The sequence below is a fragment of the Chaetura pelagica genome, unplaced genomic scaffold, assembly GCF_000747805.2.
Source record: "Chaetura pelagica isolate M959 unplaced genomic scaffold, ChaPel_1.0 scaffold50, whole genome shotgun sequence".
Lineage (NCBI taxonomy): Eukaryota > Metazoa > Chordata > Aves > Apodiformes > Apodidae > Chaetura > Chaetura pelagica.
The window spans coordinates 7,887,577-7,904,353 of record NW_009952366.1 but is presented as its reverse complement, the minus strand read 5'-3'; the positions used below and the strand labels follow the sequence as shown (position 1 = coordinate 7,904,353).

The 16,777-nt window shown below is 36.5% G+C and overlaps 2 protein-coding genes across 2 annotated transcripts in view; both read right to left on the bottom strand.

Annotated features, from left to right (window-relative positions):
* The window catches only part of SLC25A3 (solute carrier family 25 (mitochondrial carrier; phosphate carrier), member 3), a 14,685-nt gene extending 10,830 nt beyond the window's left edge, over window positions 1–3,855 (bottom strand). The window contains exon 1 of the mRNA XM_010008077.1: window positions 3,778–3,855. Within this exon, the coding sequence (XP_010006379.1) occupies window positions 3,778–3,855 (78 nt within the window). The remainder of the gene's footprint in view (window positions 1–3,777) is intronic.
* On the bottom strand, window positions 3,185–16,546 carry TMPO (thymopoietin). Its single transcript, XM_010008076.1, has 9 exons — window positions 16,541–16,546; window positions 15,913–16,039; window positions 14,126–14,284; window positions 13,429–13,529; window positions 8,560–8,679; window positions 8,361–8,456; window positions 7,694–7,804; window positions 6,322–6,416; window positions 3,185–5,060 (listed from the first exon to the last, which is right to left on the bottom strand). The coding sequence occupies exons 1-9, from the start codon at window positions 16,544–16,546 to the stop codon at window positions 4,769–4,771; spliced, it is 1,107 nt and encodes a 368-aa protein (XP_010006378.1). The 3' UTR covers window positions 3,185–4,768.
* Between the last annotated feature and the right edge of the window lie 231 nt (window positions 16,547–16,777).

Genomic DNA, 16,777 nt, shown 5'->3' with positions numbered 1-16,777 from the left:
GCTGAATTGATAGAATTTTACATAGGAAATATTTTCAACTGTTTCCAGATGTGAAAGAATAAAATAGCAGTAGCCTGTAACTTGAAACATCTAGATTAATTTCTGCCACACAGTGAAGGTAACAATAAAAGAACTTGAAAGATGTTAGCTTTTGGTCTCCACCTCTGTCACATTCAGAGTAAAAGAAGCTATTGTAAATTAAATCAATCTTTTTAATCAGTAGCTTTTCAAATTCTGGAGTTTAGGAAAATGTCCATTTAGCAATTAGAAGTTTTCCTAATTACCACCCTCCTTCTGTTATTAACAGCGACCATGCCCCCTTCTCCATTCCTTGCTTCCCACAGTGAAGAAATTTTATATTAGTTCCTGTCTTACAGTAACTTTTCACAGTTCCAACATTTTATTGAAGCCTGTCAGTAAAATCAAAGGTCTTATAAGCTTGTTCTCCAGGTGACTTACTGGTTTCAAAATATGAGATAGTAAAACAACCACCACCACCTTTGATAATCAAGTTAGCCCAAGTAGCATTAACTCCTGCTATAAGCAGTATTTTCACTCTCACACATTGTAACAACAGAACTACTACTTTGCAGAGATTCAGTAACAGATCAATTCAAGCTGCAAGCAGGCTTCACAGCCCAAAGGGACGCCTGAAAACTGCAGCATCTTCAACAGGACCAACTAGCTAGATCGAATGACAGCAGTCGCACCCTCTGAATGCAGGAGGTTGTGACATCTCTCCTGTTCTCAGTAGTCACTGCCCTTACGTGTCCTCCTCTGATATTCTTTCCTAAGATAAACACTCCCCAGGCGTGACATGGTGTTCCTCCATAAAACATTAGTTTCCTCTTAAATAGCAAATACAGAAGGCAATGCAGATATACTTTTTAACCACAAATTACCAATGCTGCCAAAGAATTCCAAAGTGAGGTGGGATAGAAAATCTGAGGAATTATTCTTTTAGGTATCAACATATACCTACTACTTACAGGCATATATGCCACCTTAGGACTATTTTAGAAGCTGAATTAACTTGTAGGCCCTATCCTGTATGAACATATATGCATGTATACATAGGTCTGCTGTAGCTTGCTGTTGCACTGGTACAAAGCAGCCTGGTATACTCTCTAAGAAAAAAGAAAAGCAAAAGTCACAGAAAGGTTCTAGACAAACATAGGCAGATTTACCATACAATAAAAGCTGTATTAACAGACAATGAAGGGTATCCTGAAATGCCTAAGTTTGTAAACAGATTTAAAATTATATAGCACAACCCACCTATTTTTGAGTCAGAGGAAGTTTTTTTTATTGAAAATTTTTCAGCCCACTAGACAAATTCAGCCATGTCAAAGCAAGCCAAGACTACCATGCACAAGACATGTCACACAACTGTACAAGCTTTAATTGCAATTATACATTTATTTTTTTCTGACTAGTTTCCTTTTGGAACTCTATTGAAGGCATTATTTTTGTACTCAGCTTTTCTGATTTAACCCTGCACAAACTAGTTAACACTTTTTTTAAAAGATATTTTGTCACCAGACCATCTGAGAAGGTAATTGCCAGAACTTTGACACCATGAAAATTTTCCTAAGTTGTGCCACAACACAAACCAAAACCCACATAGATCAAGCCTAGGAGGGACCTAAAAGCATTCAAGTAGGACTGTACTGAGCATACTGCTAACAAGCAAACTTGAAGAGAGTTCCTTCACGCTATTTCCTATTTAAATACAAACCCAGGTTTCAAAGAACACACAGAATTCAAGTTTAAAAGCCTCCTCTTTCAGAGCTTTTTGTCTCAGACGCTAGGTAAGCTCTCACAGCCTTGCCATGCATCAAGTGCCATAGAATTCTCAACACTGTAAGCAATACCCTCTAAGTGATTCACAGGCTGATACCAGACTCCTAAGATCAGGCACATGTTGAAAGATCAGCTCACAACTTATAGGGCAAAGCACAAGTTCTGCATTAAGCAGTTCTAATTCAAACAGGCAAACCTAGATCCACCACGTTTTGGACACAGTATTCTAAGCAGTATGACTAATCATGAGAACAAAACACGCCGAAACAAAACAATGGTCATGCCTATTAACTTACACAGGCCTTTTCCTAGACTTTTTGTAGCCCTTGCCCCAAAGGGGGACTTAGTAAATATTGCTTAAGTTAGAACTCAAACTAATTTTTGCAAGTGGAATTTGGATACTAATGCTAGTCCAAACTATTTTGATTTTGTTTGAAAGTTTAACTTGGCTCTGTCTAGAAGCCAAAATGAACTATTGGAACAAAAGAAAAAATTTTCAAAATAAAAAAAGGAACACCAGCTCCCACTGAATCAGTACTTTGATAAAAATACTACAATATACTTCAGTATAACGTATACACTAGCGTTTAGAAGGCTTCTTTAATCTCAAACAACTATTCAGCTAGTAGAGCTATTTTTGCATGTGTTACTAATAAAGCAATGTGAACTGCTTTATGGATGCTGGTAAATCCATGGCTGGGGCAGGAAGGAAGAGAAGGAATAAAGGAGGAAGATATTATTACCCTTAGGGCTATCTCACACTATTAAGTGCCTCAAGAAGCTCATTCATCATTCATTGTCTTCCAACTACAACTGAGCAACTTGTAGGTTACTTTGAGGACTTAGAAAAGTCTTTACCTTCTGTGAAGTAACACTGAAGTTGAGAGGATTCTTTAGGAGATTCTCCAGAACAGAGCATAAATAAAAGCATGATGACAATTAATTGCAGTTCAGTTTGGGGTCTGGTTTTAGATTTTTTTGTACCATGCTAACAGTATCCCTGAAGGAGGTCAACTGAAAGTATTTCATGTAACTAGAAAAGAAAGATATATTTCGTGTTAAAACATATAGCAGAGGGGGGTGAAAAATAACAAGGGGAAAAGGGAGTTCCTTAAGCATTGAAAAGCAAATGGAAGACAAGATTCTCCCCTCATCCAAATTAAAACTCCAAACATAGGATAAAAGAACTCTGGGGCAAAGCTATTTTTCTAGTGCAGGTATGATGAATATTCCTCCCAGCCAGTGTTAACATGAACTGCTGTTTTTACATCAGGTTTAAGTTTGCAGGGTTTTTTTAACATGGAACGTAATATAATATAGTTTCAGCTATGGGAGTACTCTGATATTACAGCATCAAAAAATAACACTACTGATACATTAATTGTCTTGCTTTTGCTGCTTTTCAGCAATGCATTTATTTTTAAGGAAAATCCACACACATTAAAATCATTTTTATTTTTCTGCATTTTGACAACAAAAGTGAATGTCTTATGTTACAATTTTCTATAGGATGGACACAAGTTCAGCTATCTGGATTACTCAAAAAAGCAGATTAAAAGGAAAAAAAAAAGACATTAATCTTAACAGAAGGAAAAACCAACTATAGCTTTCCTAACAATTACCAATGTTTGTCTCAAAGTTCACAGAAAGTAAAGCTTCCCCACACCTACAGCCTACACAATAATGTACCTAGAGTAAAAAGATATTAACTATTAACTAATGTTCTCAGCTTTTTATAAGTAGCACTTTAAGTAGTATGGTTTATTGCAATTTTGTACCAAGCAATGAGATTGAGCATCTGTATGCTGCATATTTAAGCACAATAAAATGTATACATTCACTTTAAAAATTGTTGCTTATCACTGTTCATTGGTAGTAAAGTCAGCTGCCTGCTCAACTAAGTTACACAACATAGTGTTTCAGCATGCTTTCACTGAGAAAAATATTCAACTGCATGAAAGTAGTAAATCTCACCTTAGAAGATGAAACTGTAGCAGAAAATGCAGCAATGCCCTCTTCATACAAGAATAAAACTTCATATGGAATTGTCATGCTTTGAGAAACTTCTCTACATGAATATTCAAAGATATAAAGACATAAAGCTGTGTTGGAAAGACCTTACTTTTTTTTTTTTAAGAAAAGACCACTGCTAAAGTTGAAATTTAGTCTACTTCAGATCACAACCTTGACCCAAGAAAGTATTTTAGTAGCAAATTATATTGATGCAATTTTTATGTTCCACACATTACTAATAAATAAGTTCCTCTAAAACATTTCTTGCCAATTAGATTTGTATTCAGATCCTACAACACCATAAGCACTAAAATGAAGGGATACATTTAAATGATTACGCTTAAACAGAGTTACTAATGATACTAAGACTTTTACAGAAACGCAAAAAGGTTTACAGTTACATTTACTAAAAAGTTACAGTAATCTACAGAAAAGCTTGTACTCTCCCTACATCCTAAGAGATCAAATTCAGTTAGACTGTTACTGAAAAAATGCATACAAAAATGCATCTCCCTTTATCATCTGTGTTAATATCCTCCTCCACAACAACCTACAGAGATAAAAGTACAACTTTTCTGTACAAAGGAAAAGCTTTAGAAACACAGCTTCACATTTTACTACATATTTGCCCTTCTCAGCTTCCAAGTTCTTGCAAAAACAAATATACAGTTTCTCAAAAATGAATTTAAAGGATGTCCACATTAAAAAAATAAAGGCTACAAAAAGTTCAAAGATCTAAAAAAAATGTTATTCCTATGGCAAAGTGACCTCCTACTAGTCCAAAGTCCAGAAAGTTACCAATGTCCATTTAATATTATCTTGCTTCATTTATCCAATTTATCAGGTTCCAATCACATTATTTGTAAGAAGTCCTTGAGCCGATGAGAGGGCGGAAGAGTTCTCTACAATTAAAAACAGGAGATCAAATCGGTTGTGCCTTTCAGAAAGATACTCATTCAGCACCAGCTAGGGAGCCAATATTAATATATTTAGAGAAAGGGTTTCCTTGATTAGTTTCCATAGACTGATAAACCAAAAACAAGAAGACTGAAACAACCACAAAGAGAAGAATTTTTATCCACAGGGGAATGGAGCGTTCTTTTTTTGTAGGCGGTTTCTCCAACTTCATGTCAGTTGAGGTACCATATTTTGCAGCATACTTAGAGAAACTTTCGTCCATTATGAAGTCACTGTGCTCTATAGGCCGGCTAGCAGCTCCTTTGATTGGTCTACGGCAGCTAGCACTGTTAATTAAAAAAATGTATTAAAATACAACATATTCAAAAGAGTAGTGTAAGGCATACAGGGAAATTTTAGTATAATTACAGAACTAAAAATTATTTCTAGCATATGTAGTACCTGAAATATCTATTTCAAACTCTTAACATGTCTAGCATTATTTCTGAAGTTAATCACTCACCGTTCAAACACCCCTCAAAATCCCTGAAATGCTCGTTTACTTCACATTATCCCCATAATCAACAGAACATAACTGGCAAAAAAATTCTGGGAAGTGGCTCTATCTGCATCTTTAACAATCACTTATGCAGTCCCACTAGTATTTCTAAACCCAAGATTGTCCCTGGCCATTAAACTATCTTGTGAGGGCTAAACCAATACCAAGAGCCAGAATATAAAGCAGCAAGGGTTAAGAAACCCACATGCCTTGTCAAGTCATTATATACAAGGAATACACAGACCTAACTTTTATTTTAGAAAAAGTGTCATAGATTTGACTAGACTAACAAACCTCAAAACAAGAGAGAAGAAAGCTGAGTGGTGAGCAGATACACCACAGTACTGGTAACTGGTTCAGGTCCTTACGGTTAAAAACTTTATGCAATTGCAGTTTAAATTGAAGCTATAATTAACATGTTGGAAAAACAGACCTGGATTTCACATTCTAACACAGGGAAATTTTTTCTCACATTCTTCAAACAGAACAAAGTTTTGTGACTTGCTTAATTACCTAGAGGGTTATTTTGATTTTTGCTTAAATACGAAGTTGTAAAGAAAAAAGTAATAGTCCTTCCTAGGTGCCACCCTTATTCATACTAGGAGCAATCTTTAACTACATCAGGTCTACTACTTAGAGAATTTTCAAATACCATATTTTTATTGGCTTTTGAAAAGAGGTTAAATTTGTCCTGGGAGATCTTGCCTTAATTTAACAGCAGGCCTAAAGCAGTTGCATCTACTAAAAAAATTTAATATTATGCATTACCACAAATAAGCCTTTTCCACTGCCAGCATCCAGAAGTTTTAATAATTCCTACTATGGTACTACCTTGTCCTCCCACTCCCAACTTCAATAAAAAGAAGGATGTTTTGGCTAACAACACTATGTACGTGGAACAGAAGAACCAGGTGGTAATCTGAACTACCATTGATCCAGAGTGCAAAAGACTTCTCCTTAGAAGTCCAACAATATAATCAAAAGATACTTCCCAGCTTCAATATGCTTACAGGATCTTAGACACAAACTCCCATAAACCTTAGCAATACCTAATTCCTGTAGGTGTTGATACTTCATAAGGGAACATTTCCTTAAGGATATCCCTTTCTACTCTTTCTTCTTCTGTAGAAGTTTTCTCCAACACCTAGGGAAAAACAAAACAAAACAAGAGCAGTTACAGGCTGAAAAGACCACAAAATAAGCTCCTGCATAGCTACCTCAGTGACCACAACCATGTGCAATTTCTAAGAATGAGTGACCCAGTGACATTTAGGAAGTTTACTTCTTGGGTTTTAAAGTTAGTTTAACCTTTGTTATTGGCAGCTGTCTGGTCACTTTTGGTGTCTTAAAGCATTCAGTGCCCTCCTCAGTTTCCTTTAACACAAAGAATATGTTGTATAAATACACCACACCTGCCAGCAAACCATGTAGATGATAACAAAAATTTAACCATCACCTCTATCATGGCTGTGTTGAGCAGGTCACAGGATTGGTTGTGGCCAACATAATTTAAAAAGTATTGACATGGGCAATTTATCTCTTCTTGCTGTAACAAACAAAGCCACAGTACAGCAGAATACTAAGTGAAAAAAAGTATGCACTTTGAAATAGAACATCAAGTTTTCCCACAACCTTCTATTTGACAGCTATGCCTACATTACAGTCACGTTATAAACAATTAAGCAGCCCATTTAATAAATCTCAGATCCCTTGGTAGAGTAGGCTTCACAAATGTTAACAGAAGTTTCATCTACAGTAATTACACAAAGCAATTAACTCAGACAAGTATTATCTTGTACGTAAAATTCCACAATACCACAGTATTATATTAATACAATTACATACACTTGTAAGTGCTTTAGACAGTTCTCCAAGAGATACATAGTTTCACCAGCTTGAATGTGTTAGCAATAAAATAATAACTTTCTTGATAACTGTCAGGAATCTATAGATCCTTTTTAAATTTGGGCTTTTGGTCTAAAGTAACACTACTATTCCCTAAATTAAGGCACATTAAGGTTTTTCAGGATAGGCTGATTTACATGATCTGAAGTAGATAACCCCATTCAGCTCTATCTTTGAGCTATTCAAAGAACTTGAAATAAAAAAAGTATTACAATGTCTTCAGAAAAAAAGATAAGCAGAAGGAGAAGTAACACACCAAAATGTATTTGGATTAGGAAAAAAAAAACCACAAAAAAACCCCAGAAATATTCCCACACAAACACACACACCCACATCTGAATGGGGAAGATTGAATTATATTCTCTCTCTTCTGTGCGATATGACAACATTAATTTGACTAGCACCACCTGGGCAAGGATGCCTTTCACTCCTTCTGTACTAAGGAATAAGCACAGACACACAAGAATCTTGTTCACAGAAAGTAAGCAATAGCAATCTAAGTTTTAATTTATTTACTTCAGCTGTCATCAGTGGTTTCTTTGGTGTTCTTCTGGGCATGTCTGAGAGTTCACTGATTGACAGTGTAGGAGCTGCATGCTTGAAATTTCCAGGCACCCTATTGACAACCTGCCAAGATTCAAAATTGTTCAAACTCAGTATCAGCCAAAATACAAAATACAAGGGGGAGTGAAGGGGGCAGAACCAAACAACAAAACCTTTACGTGCACTGAATATATGCATGTTAGGAGTTAACTTATGTTATGTAGCAGATACTCTGAAATTAGCACAGTAACACATTGCTTATCATTCCAAGTAGTTTCTTTTAAGCTGTTTAGAACCATAAAAGCTATTTAGTTCACAAGATAAGCCAAACTTAAAAGCAGATATTCTGCATGTACTTAAATCAATGATGAAAAAAAATCTAAGCTGTTAAAGTGGCGCTTCTAAATCCTCCCCCCAAAAGACATTAGATGTGACCTAGGTGTCTAGCTAGTCCCATCTCAAAGTGAACAGCATTAGGTACTAATACAGATACCGAATATATGGTTTGTAAGACTACTGAATAGTCTCACTTTCCTTAAAACAGTCTTCTATCTGTTAAAAACAGAATTATTCTGTCAGTAAAAATACATTACAGAAGAATACCACTTGAATGAATTAAACATTTACTAAACATATTTACTAGGGTCTCGTTGCTTGCAGTCAATATAGTTTCAGCTATGGGAGTACTCTCTGATATTACAGCATCATCTACAGGCAACTGTGCTGTAGCTTCCACCTGTTTGTTTAAAACAAACAAAAGAAAACAATTGAATAATGTAACCACTGGGACTCTAAAGGTGAGAAAAAAAGCTTGTCTATTATAATAAGCCTCTCATCACCCTTTTCCTTGGTGTTCTTCTTGCCACTCTTGTAGACTCCCTAGAAAATGCCTGCAGAGGTCCACTTTTTGAAGATTCACTTGTCCAGACAGTCTCAGTAACTTCATCTTGAGAGTAGGTCTATTCAAGCATCAAACACATGATCAAATAAATGAAAGCCAGCTCTCAACATTGAGTATCCACAACCAGAAGCCAGAATAGCATGCATATTCCAAAAGCAGCATGTCCAAAATCCCAGAAAAAACTGTAAATCCTAGTACATTCAATAATGAATAGCTAGCTAGATTAGCAGTGTTGACCACAATACTTATGTTAAAGCACATTATTGTTCAAATACAGAACTGACTAATTCCAAATAGTAAAAACTGATTAACTGCTCACAGCAATAGAGTGAACTAAGGCTACAATTAGTTACATCAAGTCAAGGACAGCAGATGCACCAGCCTTCAGGCCCATAACATTACCTGCCTACACCCCCCCCCCAAAAAAAAAAAAATAATCTATTAGCATAAGGAGAAAGCATCACCTTGTTCTCTACCTAGATAACCATATATTCACTCAAGCAGAGATGGGAATGATTTGGGCAAAGCCACCTATATTTCAACAAGAACTAGTCTCCAGCCATAGGGGGCAGAGGGAGATGTTTTATAGAAGTTTCCACATACAGGGATGAAACTCACACACTTTCCACAAAACGGTAGATTTAAACAATCAAGCCTGACACAGATCTTTATAAATCTTAACAACACGAAGTGCCAAAGTTTTACAGTCATTAACAAAAGTAGGTCATCCGCTATGCCTTATCACAAGTTTTATGCTCAGAGAAAAAAATCCTCCTCAAAACAAATTCCACAGACCTCAGGGAGAACAGAGAGAGCTTGTTTCTTCTTGATTATATACAAGATTTTCCCTTCTATTTGGTTAAGTTTAGAAGTAAAAACTTGGATAATACTGAAATCTTCACGTATTTACACCTCATGCATTGATGTATTACCAAGTTTTTGGAAGGTACAGTTGGTGTTGATGGCAATTATACAGACGGGAAAAACAGTCAATTACAGGTCTAACAGCAGCAAGAATTTCACTGTAACAGTATTAGCCCCAGAACAATGTGTTAAGAAAGCAGGCTGGAAAGTATGTATGTAGTGAGGGGGGGGGAAAAGTCTAACAATGCTATTATCCATGCCCTGTTTGTATCTTCAAAGTTATTCCAGTGAAATTGGAAGCTGAGCAGCTTTAAGACTCAAAGTTCTTTATTACAGCTGCTACATATCCAGCAGAGGGCGCACAAGTGTTTTACTTTAATCCATATCCACTTGAAATACTCTGAAAACCGAATTATATTTATGCACAGACCTCAAGTCCAAACAGATTCCGATGTTTCATACAGAATTTAATTGTGTATTTAAGCCCAGGTCTCCAATATCCTTTTCAATTTAAACAGATTTGTGATGAAAAGTCTCCCAACCCCTCTTTATACATTCAGCAGACACTGAATTCTCTTCCATAGTAAGAAAGGCTTAACTTGCAACCTTCAATCACAGCTCCCACTTCACCCCCCACACACTTTCTATTTGACAGGTGTTTTCTTTAGAAGCTTAGAGAAAAAAAACACTCATTTCAGAGTAGTTTCACTCAAACACATTCCACTCAAAGCAGTAAGGCATTTTTTTTTTTTCCTCATCCTAGTAATGGAGAGCTCCTCTGCCCCAAGCTGTTTGATTAGGAACTAGGTTTTCTTCTCATGAAAAGTTAGAAGTACTTCAGTTAATAACTGCCTCTCTCCTTAGCTCTTCAGATGCTTGTCAGTCATATGTTTCAAGTACTGAGTTTCAAGTTTTTCTTGCACGAAAAGTGTAGGAAAAAACAATCTACTCTGTAAGACCCATCCAGACTTCAGGAGAGCATACTCAACAGAAAAAAATCTAAAAAAGAAATTTAAAAATGTTGTCTATAGTTACAGTTATCCTCGTTGTCAATCAAGCAGGTCTTGTATACTTATCCCACCAGTATCTGTACTAGAATGCAATACTCATGTTTAGATACACCAACACCCTGAATATAAGCAGAGAGAGTTACAATGATGTGGTACACAGGTACTATTCAGCATAGGCTTTTAACTGTCATATTACTCACAGCAGCAAAGCTACAGATTGTGAGTTTATCTCTGCTATCACTTATAAGTTTTTTTTATGGGGTATATGCCATGTCAAATTTGTACACCTGCAGCTGCAACGTTGCATGTTTTATTTTTAAGGAGCCCAGCTATACAGGAAGTTTAAAAATGCTGACAGGAGTAGTAGAACACAGCACATACAGAATGTTCCTAAGGATAAAGTCTCAAGGAAAGAGAATAGTTTTATGTTGCTAACTGGCCCTAACATTAAAGTTAGCCTGCCTCTTTCTGTCCAGTACCATTTACTATGAGGCCTTAGGCTCAGTTTTGAACTCTCTACATTCACCTACATAATTGGAAGGGGGTATTCAAATTACAGTATTCTCCAGCTTTTCCAGTTCACTGTAACAAGGCAATTAAGCACAAACAGCCAAGCTCAAACCCATCTAGTCCTCTGCTGCTAACTGACTGATAAGACCCATAAGCCTGCTAAATCTGCCCACCCAATTTATTTTGCACCAGCCTGGTTAAAGACTATCTATTTGCACTCTTTAAGAGAAACAGCAACATTCCCCCATGCCAAATGACAGACCATCTTTTCGGCTCTATGCATCTGGACTAAGACAAGTGCTGCACAGAACCTCAAAGTGACTAATACCACACTACCAACCAATTCAGCCCCATCACTCTTCAGAGCCTCAATCTTTGAGCCAATGCCATACAGTGCATGAAAGTTGCACATAACCTGGCAGAATAAGTATTATCACTTGACACATTAACTGCAAACTTAGGATCCAGTTTCACAGGAAGAGGGAAAGAAAAAACATCTTCACCACCTCCCACTTTTATTTTCAGCAAAATATATGACTACACACATTTGCTAGCCAAAACCACTGAGTTGTTCTTGGCTTTATGCAGCTGTAAATTTTCTCACTGGATTTTGGGGTTGTTTTTTTGTTGTTGTTGGGGTTTTTTTGTTTGTCTTCTTTAAACATAGCAGTCAGGAGTTGAAAGGTAAAAGATATAAAGTTAGAGCTCCTGAATAATTTGACATAATCTTTAAATCAGATAATTTTTTAATTGAATTATCTTCCTTTGATTAATAAAATATGCAAGTCACAAAATATTTTGTCTAGAGGGCACATGTAGAAGTTTTCAAGGAAAAAACCACAGTAATGACCTGTTGTTATTACAGTGAAATTGGATGACACAAATTGAGTAAGCACTCATCACCTTAAAATGCCACAGAAATACATCGCTGTATCTCTTGGGGTTTTATTTTGTAAGTGGCTTCCTGAAGACTAGAAAGCTTTATCTGTTCATAACTGAACTAAATACCTCTGTTACACTGAGGCTGGCAGGGATTTCTGGCTGAATAGCGATTTAGAAAAAAGTAATTCTTAAAATACAATAACCTCTGAAGACAGATGACCATTATAAAGACCATCATGAGCAGAAGTTGCCTGAATAAATTTAGTATTTTGTATGTTGAAATATGTGTGTTTTGATTTGTGGAAGTGAAATCTGTTTAGCTTGTACCCTAATTATCCAATCAAAAATAAGCAAACTAGTTGTGGATCCCCATAATTGTGCTGTATTACCCAAGCTCACATAGCAGTATGTTTACCTGCTTCAAGAGACATCTATAACTAACATTTATACATACACACCATTTAAATAAGAATTATCTGGCATTTACCATAAAGTAGTTAAGAAAAGTCACTGATCTGCTAAAATAAATCTAGCTATTAAAAGGTCAGATTTTAAGTCACCAAATATTTTCTATACAAGTCCTTTACTGTTGCACAACTTCACTGCTTATTGGTCAGATCATTAACACTGTAAGGATCCTAAGTAACCTAAGCTGGGGAACAGGGTATTTAGTGACACTGTCACATCACAAGGACAGATCAGACACCAGCTACTGAACCCAGCAGTTTGAAAACCTGAGGTGCTTTTGTAAGAATCTCCCCTTTCACAAAGGCAAAATAACGATTATTATTTGTAAGTAAAGAACAAGTGGTACATACAGCAATATTTAAATTTGTTTTAAATTCTTCTTCTTCAGAGAACCTTTTCAGCAAATTAACGTCTACTCTAGTACTGCTGCAACAAGCATACTTGAGGAAAGAACTATTATACAGATAGCTAGTGCATGTGTGTACACATATACACACAATTCTATACATGCATATAAACACAGGCGTACACATTACTTCGTGTATTATATTTAAAAGTCATTCAACAGATGTATTTAAAATGCAAACACTTCTACAGATATCAAACGAGACAGAAATATGTATGTATGCACTGAAAAACATCTCTAAGAAACACAAAACCCCCTTTTTAAAAAAAAAATAAATAATTTAAGAAACTGCTTCTTTTATTGAATCAAGTTGTTTACAAACATCCAACAGGATGACATCAGCCCATCTGACTTAAAAATCTGTCATGCTTCCAAACTAAACATGTTAACGTTGCCTATTATTTTTCTCTAAGAGATGCTACAGCAACTGGCAAGTCAGAGCTTTTAGCAGACCATAATTTTGAATGTTATCAGACAGGCTAAAAAGAGCAGCTATAGTTAATTCACAAGATTTTCATGCTGTAATAGAACAGATTTTCTGTAAGAACTTTTAAAAAGCAGCATAGTCCACTTGGGCAAACGTGATTATGTTATAAGAAGTAAAATGTTTAGTGAGCACATTACCTGCAGTTAGTAGCCATTTCAGATGTCACTACATTTAACATACCTGGTTGTGTTCAACAATTCTTCTTTGTTTGAGTGCTACTGGAGTCTTCGTCCTGGCTTTCAATGGTTCTCTCTTCTCAAGCCTCAGCTCAGTCTTCAGATCTGTAACCAGTTTTAATAGAACTAATTTCTGCAATGCTACTAGTTGTTGTTGTAGTTCAAGCCAATCGTGATTCAATGATTTTTGAGATAAACTCGATATTAAAACTTCAAAACCCGCACCCAAGACCAATCAATCAACCCACTCAAAACTAAGTCCATAAGGAACAGAGAATACAAGGGATTGAGTCATACATGAGACATTAAACAACACAAAGTACAGAAGTTTATTAAACAAACATTCATATACTATCCCACAGGTGATAACCACTGTGAGACAAAATTGCACTTGCACTTAAAGTGCAAATAACACTAAAACACTTAATATGCAGTTCTCCTACCTATCAGATTTACAGGCTCCAATCTGAGGAAAATGCACAAAAGGGAACAGTTTAGTAGCAAAAAGTTTCCTTTCCCAGAACAGGCACCAGGATCATGCTAGTACCGCATGGTCAAGTACATGACTTGCATGGTCTACAGCAGTATCTCAAAGCCTCACCCAAGAGCAAGATCATTCCCTCTTCAGACAATTCTTTTACTGCAAGCAATACTGATACATCATTTGAATAGTTCACATGAAAGTTCAACTTAAGTCTTACCTTCTTCATTGTCACTGTACTGGTCAGAATCATTATTTCCATTCTGTCTGGTGTTCTCAGCAGTTGAAGAAATTGCTGGGAGAGGCACAGGTGCCTTCAGTTCTGGACCTTGCTCCATCAGTTTCAACAGTTTTTTCTCATAAAGTTTCCTAGTAGTAGCTATAACAAGGAAAGCCAAATGCTCAAGATACACAGTTTTCATTTTTGCTGACCTGATTCACAGAGCTTGGCTTTCATATATTCCTTAGGAATTTCTGAACGCATGTTCTTTATTTTTAATCTGTCTGTACGGCCCAATGTACATACATCTAGATATAAAACTCTACCTCTAAGGTTTTTAACTTTTCAGTTTAAGAGAATTCTTAAGATAAACCTAGACCTGTTAACACACTGAAAGTTATAAGCATTTATCTATGTAACAGCCTCTTAGATGTTTTGTTTCTTATGCTGCAATATATGAGCTGTTATGCCCTCACAAAAATAAATGAATTATCAAGATTGATATTGCATGAGCAATAGTTTCCAGACAGATTCCACTATTACCCCCTTAATCCCTTTACCCTTGAATGAACACCCTTTCCCAGTTAAACCTTTCCCCTATTAGCAAATTCTGTCCAATAAGCATCAGAAGTGGTGCAAGAAAGAATCAGAAAACTTCCTGTTTGCTCCATCTAGCCATCAGGTTGGTTTGCTTTGTCTACAAGGACAGCTGTTTAAAACTAAAAGGTATCAAGCCTAGCACATACTTCCATGTCAGGACCCTGCTGTCAAAAATCTGTCAAGACAACCAGTGCCTGAGCTGTTAGCTGCAGAGGAGTCTCACCTTAGAAGACTTCAGGTAAGAGGATGCCACTCTTAACAAGAAGTGACAGACTCTCACAAGAAACAGAATCCATACCCCATAAGAATTAAGGCATCTACTTAGAACAAACTGAACATCTTCCTATAGATACTTCAATTTTTTCAGACGCTGAAGTGCTATCCAATCAGAATAGGATGAATAGGAAGGCATACAGAAGCAGCTAACAGAAAATAAAACATTTTGAACACACACAGGTCTCCAGGCTTGATCACTGGCATTTCCATCCTTCCATTATTTCAAGAACATTCCATAGAAGGCTCAGCACACTGCAGGCATTTTAAGAGTTGTGAAACCAAAGTCCCTTGCCATTAGGCTACTGTACAATCTGAAATGAAAGGAGCTTTGATCCCACATCACAGATGAGTGCCCAAGGCAGGAGGATTAATCTGGGGTCAGGACTTCTCCTGATGTAGGTTAACATGCAGGATAGAACACTAGGTTCATGGGGTGAGGAAAAAGAAATTTAAAAACATCAGCAAAGGAAAACATAACTGCACAATGCGGTAAGTAGAAAATGCTCTAAGGAAGGGGAAGTTGTGTTCTCATTCTATTCTCAATGCTATAAGGTTATTATGCAAGATGTATTTTCTATTTAAGCAGGCCCCAGACCTCAGCCTCTGCATCAGAAGACCTAATTACCCCAGCACTGAACTTTAATAGTTACACAGCTTTACAACAGCAATTGGAACATCTCCAGCTGGCCTAGAACACAAGAGGAACAAACTGTGGACTTGCCTACATTGCAAGGCTTCAAGTTTCCTCTAAGTAATTCAATGGAAACCACCTTAAGTAGGAAGTAGGATTGCAACAGTATTGCTAACAAACCTAATAAGCAACTGTACCAGAGAAGCTTAGAGCACTCAGAACCTAGGTTTAGACAGAAATACCTTGAACAGATGAATACTCTCTAGTTCAGCTGACCTACCTACAATCGGTCCAGGGTTTATTCCATACTTCACAAGCTGTTCTTGAAGATCTTCATTACTCATCTCTGTTATATCTAGTTCATCCTTCTCCTCTGGCCTAGGTTTGTCAGTTTTCTTCGTAGCTTTCTGTGAGTGTGCAAGAGACATACAAGAGAGTGTTTCCAGTTAACAGAAAATACATCTTTTTCTTCTAAGGGAAGAAGAAGATATGAGAGTCCTAAGCGCATAAAACAAACAAGAAATTAAATAAATTATTCTGCTTCTCCCACCATCACTAAATCATATATGAAACACTTCAAACATTTACACCTACTAAACAAACATGCATGAGTTTCCGACTTTATATAAGGAAATAACCATTACAAGCTTCTATAGTAAAAAAATAAAATAAAATTAAATCCACACTCTCTCAACCAAGTTCCAAACATCCCCATTCCCAATGATCCTGTTACTCTTTAAGATTATATGACATTACAGAGTGAATGCCAGAAAGGTAAAGCCAGAAACACCCCCAGGTTTTCAAAATCGTGCTTGTCTGCTTAGTCCTCTGCAACTGCAGCTCCAACAAATCCTTAACCCAACTCTGGCAACATTAGTCAAACAGTTGGCAACACATCACCACAATACAGACATGGTTATTGAAATAATCTGCCAAGATGCTACTCCTAAATTAGAAGTTTCCACTATATCCAAACAGAGCGATCATAACATTTGTTCAACTTGGGAAGCTTGTTACTACAACAGGCGTTTCGAGCTCCAAGATCTGGAAGACAGCGAGGAGGTAAAACAGAAAAAATATGCTTAGGATCTGCTTGCTCTCAACTGAGAAATATCTTGATACTGCTTAGAAACAATATTTGTATG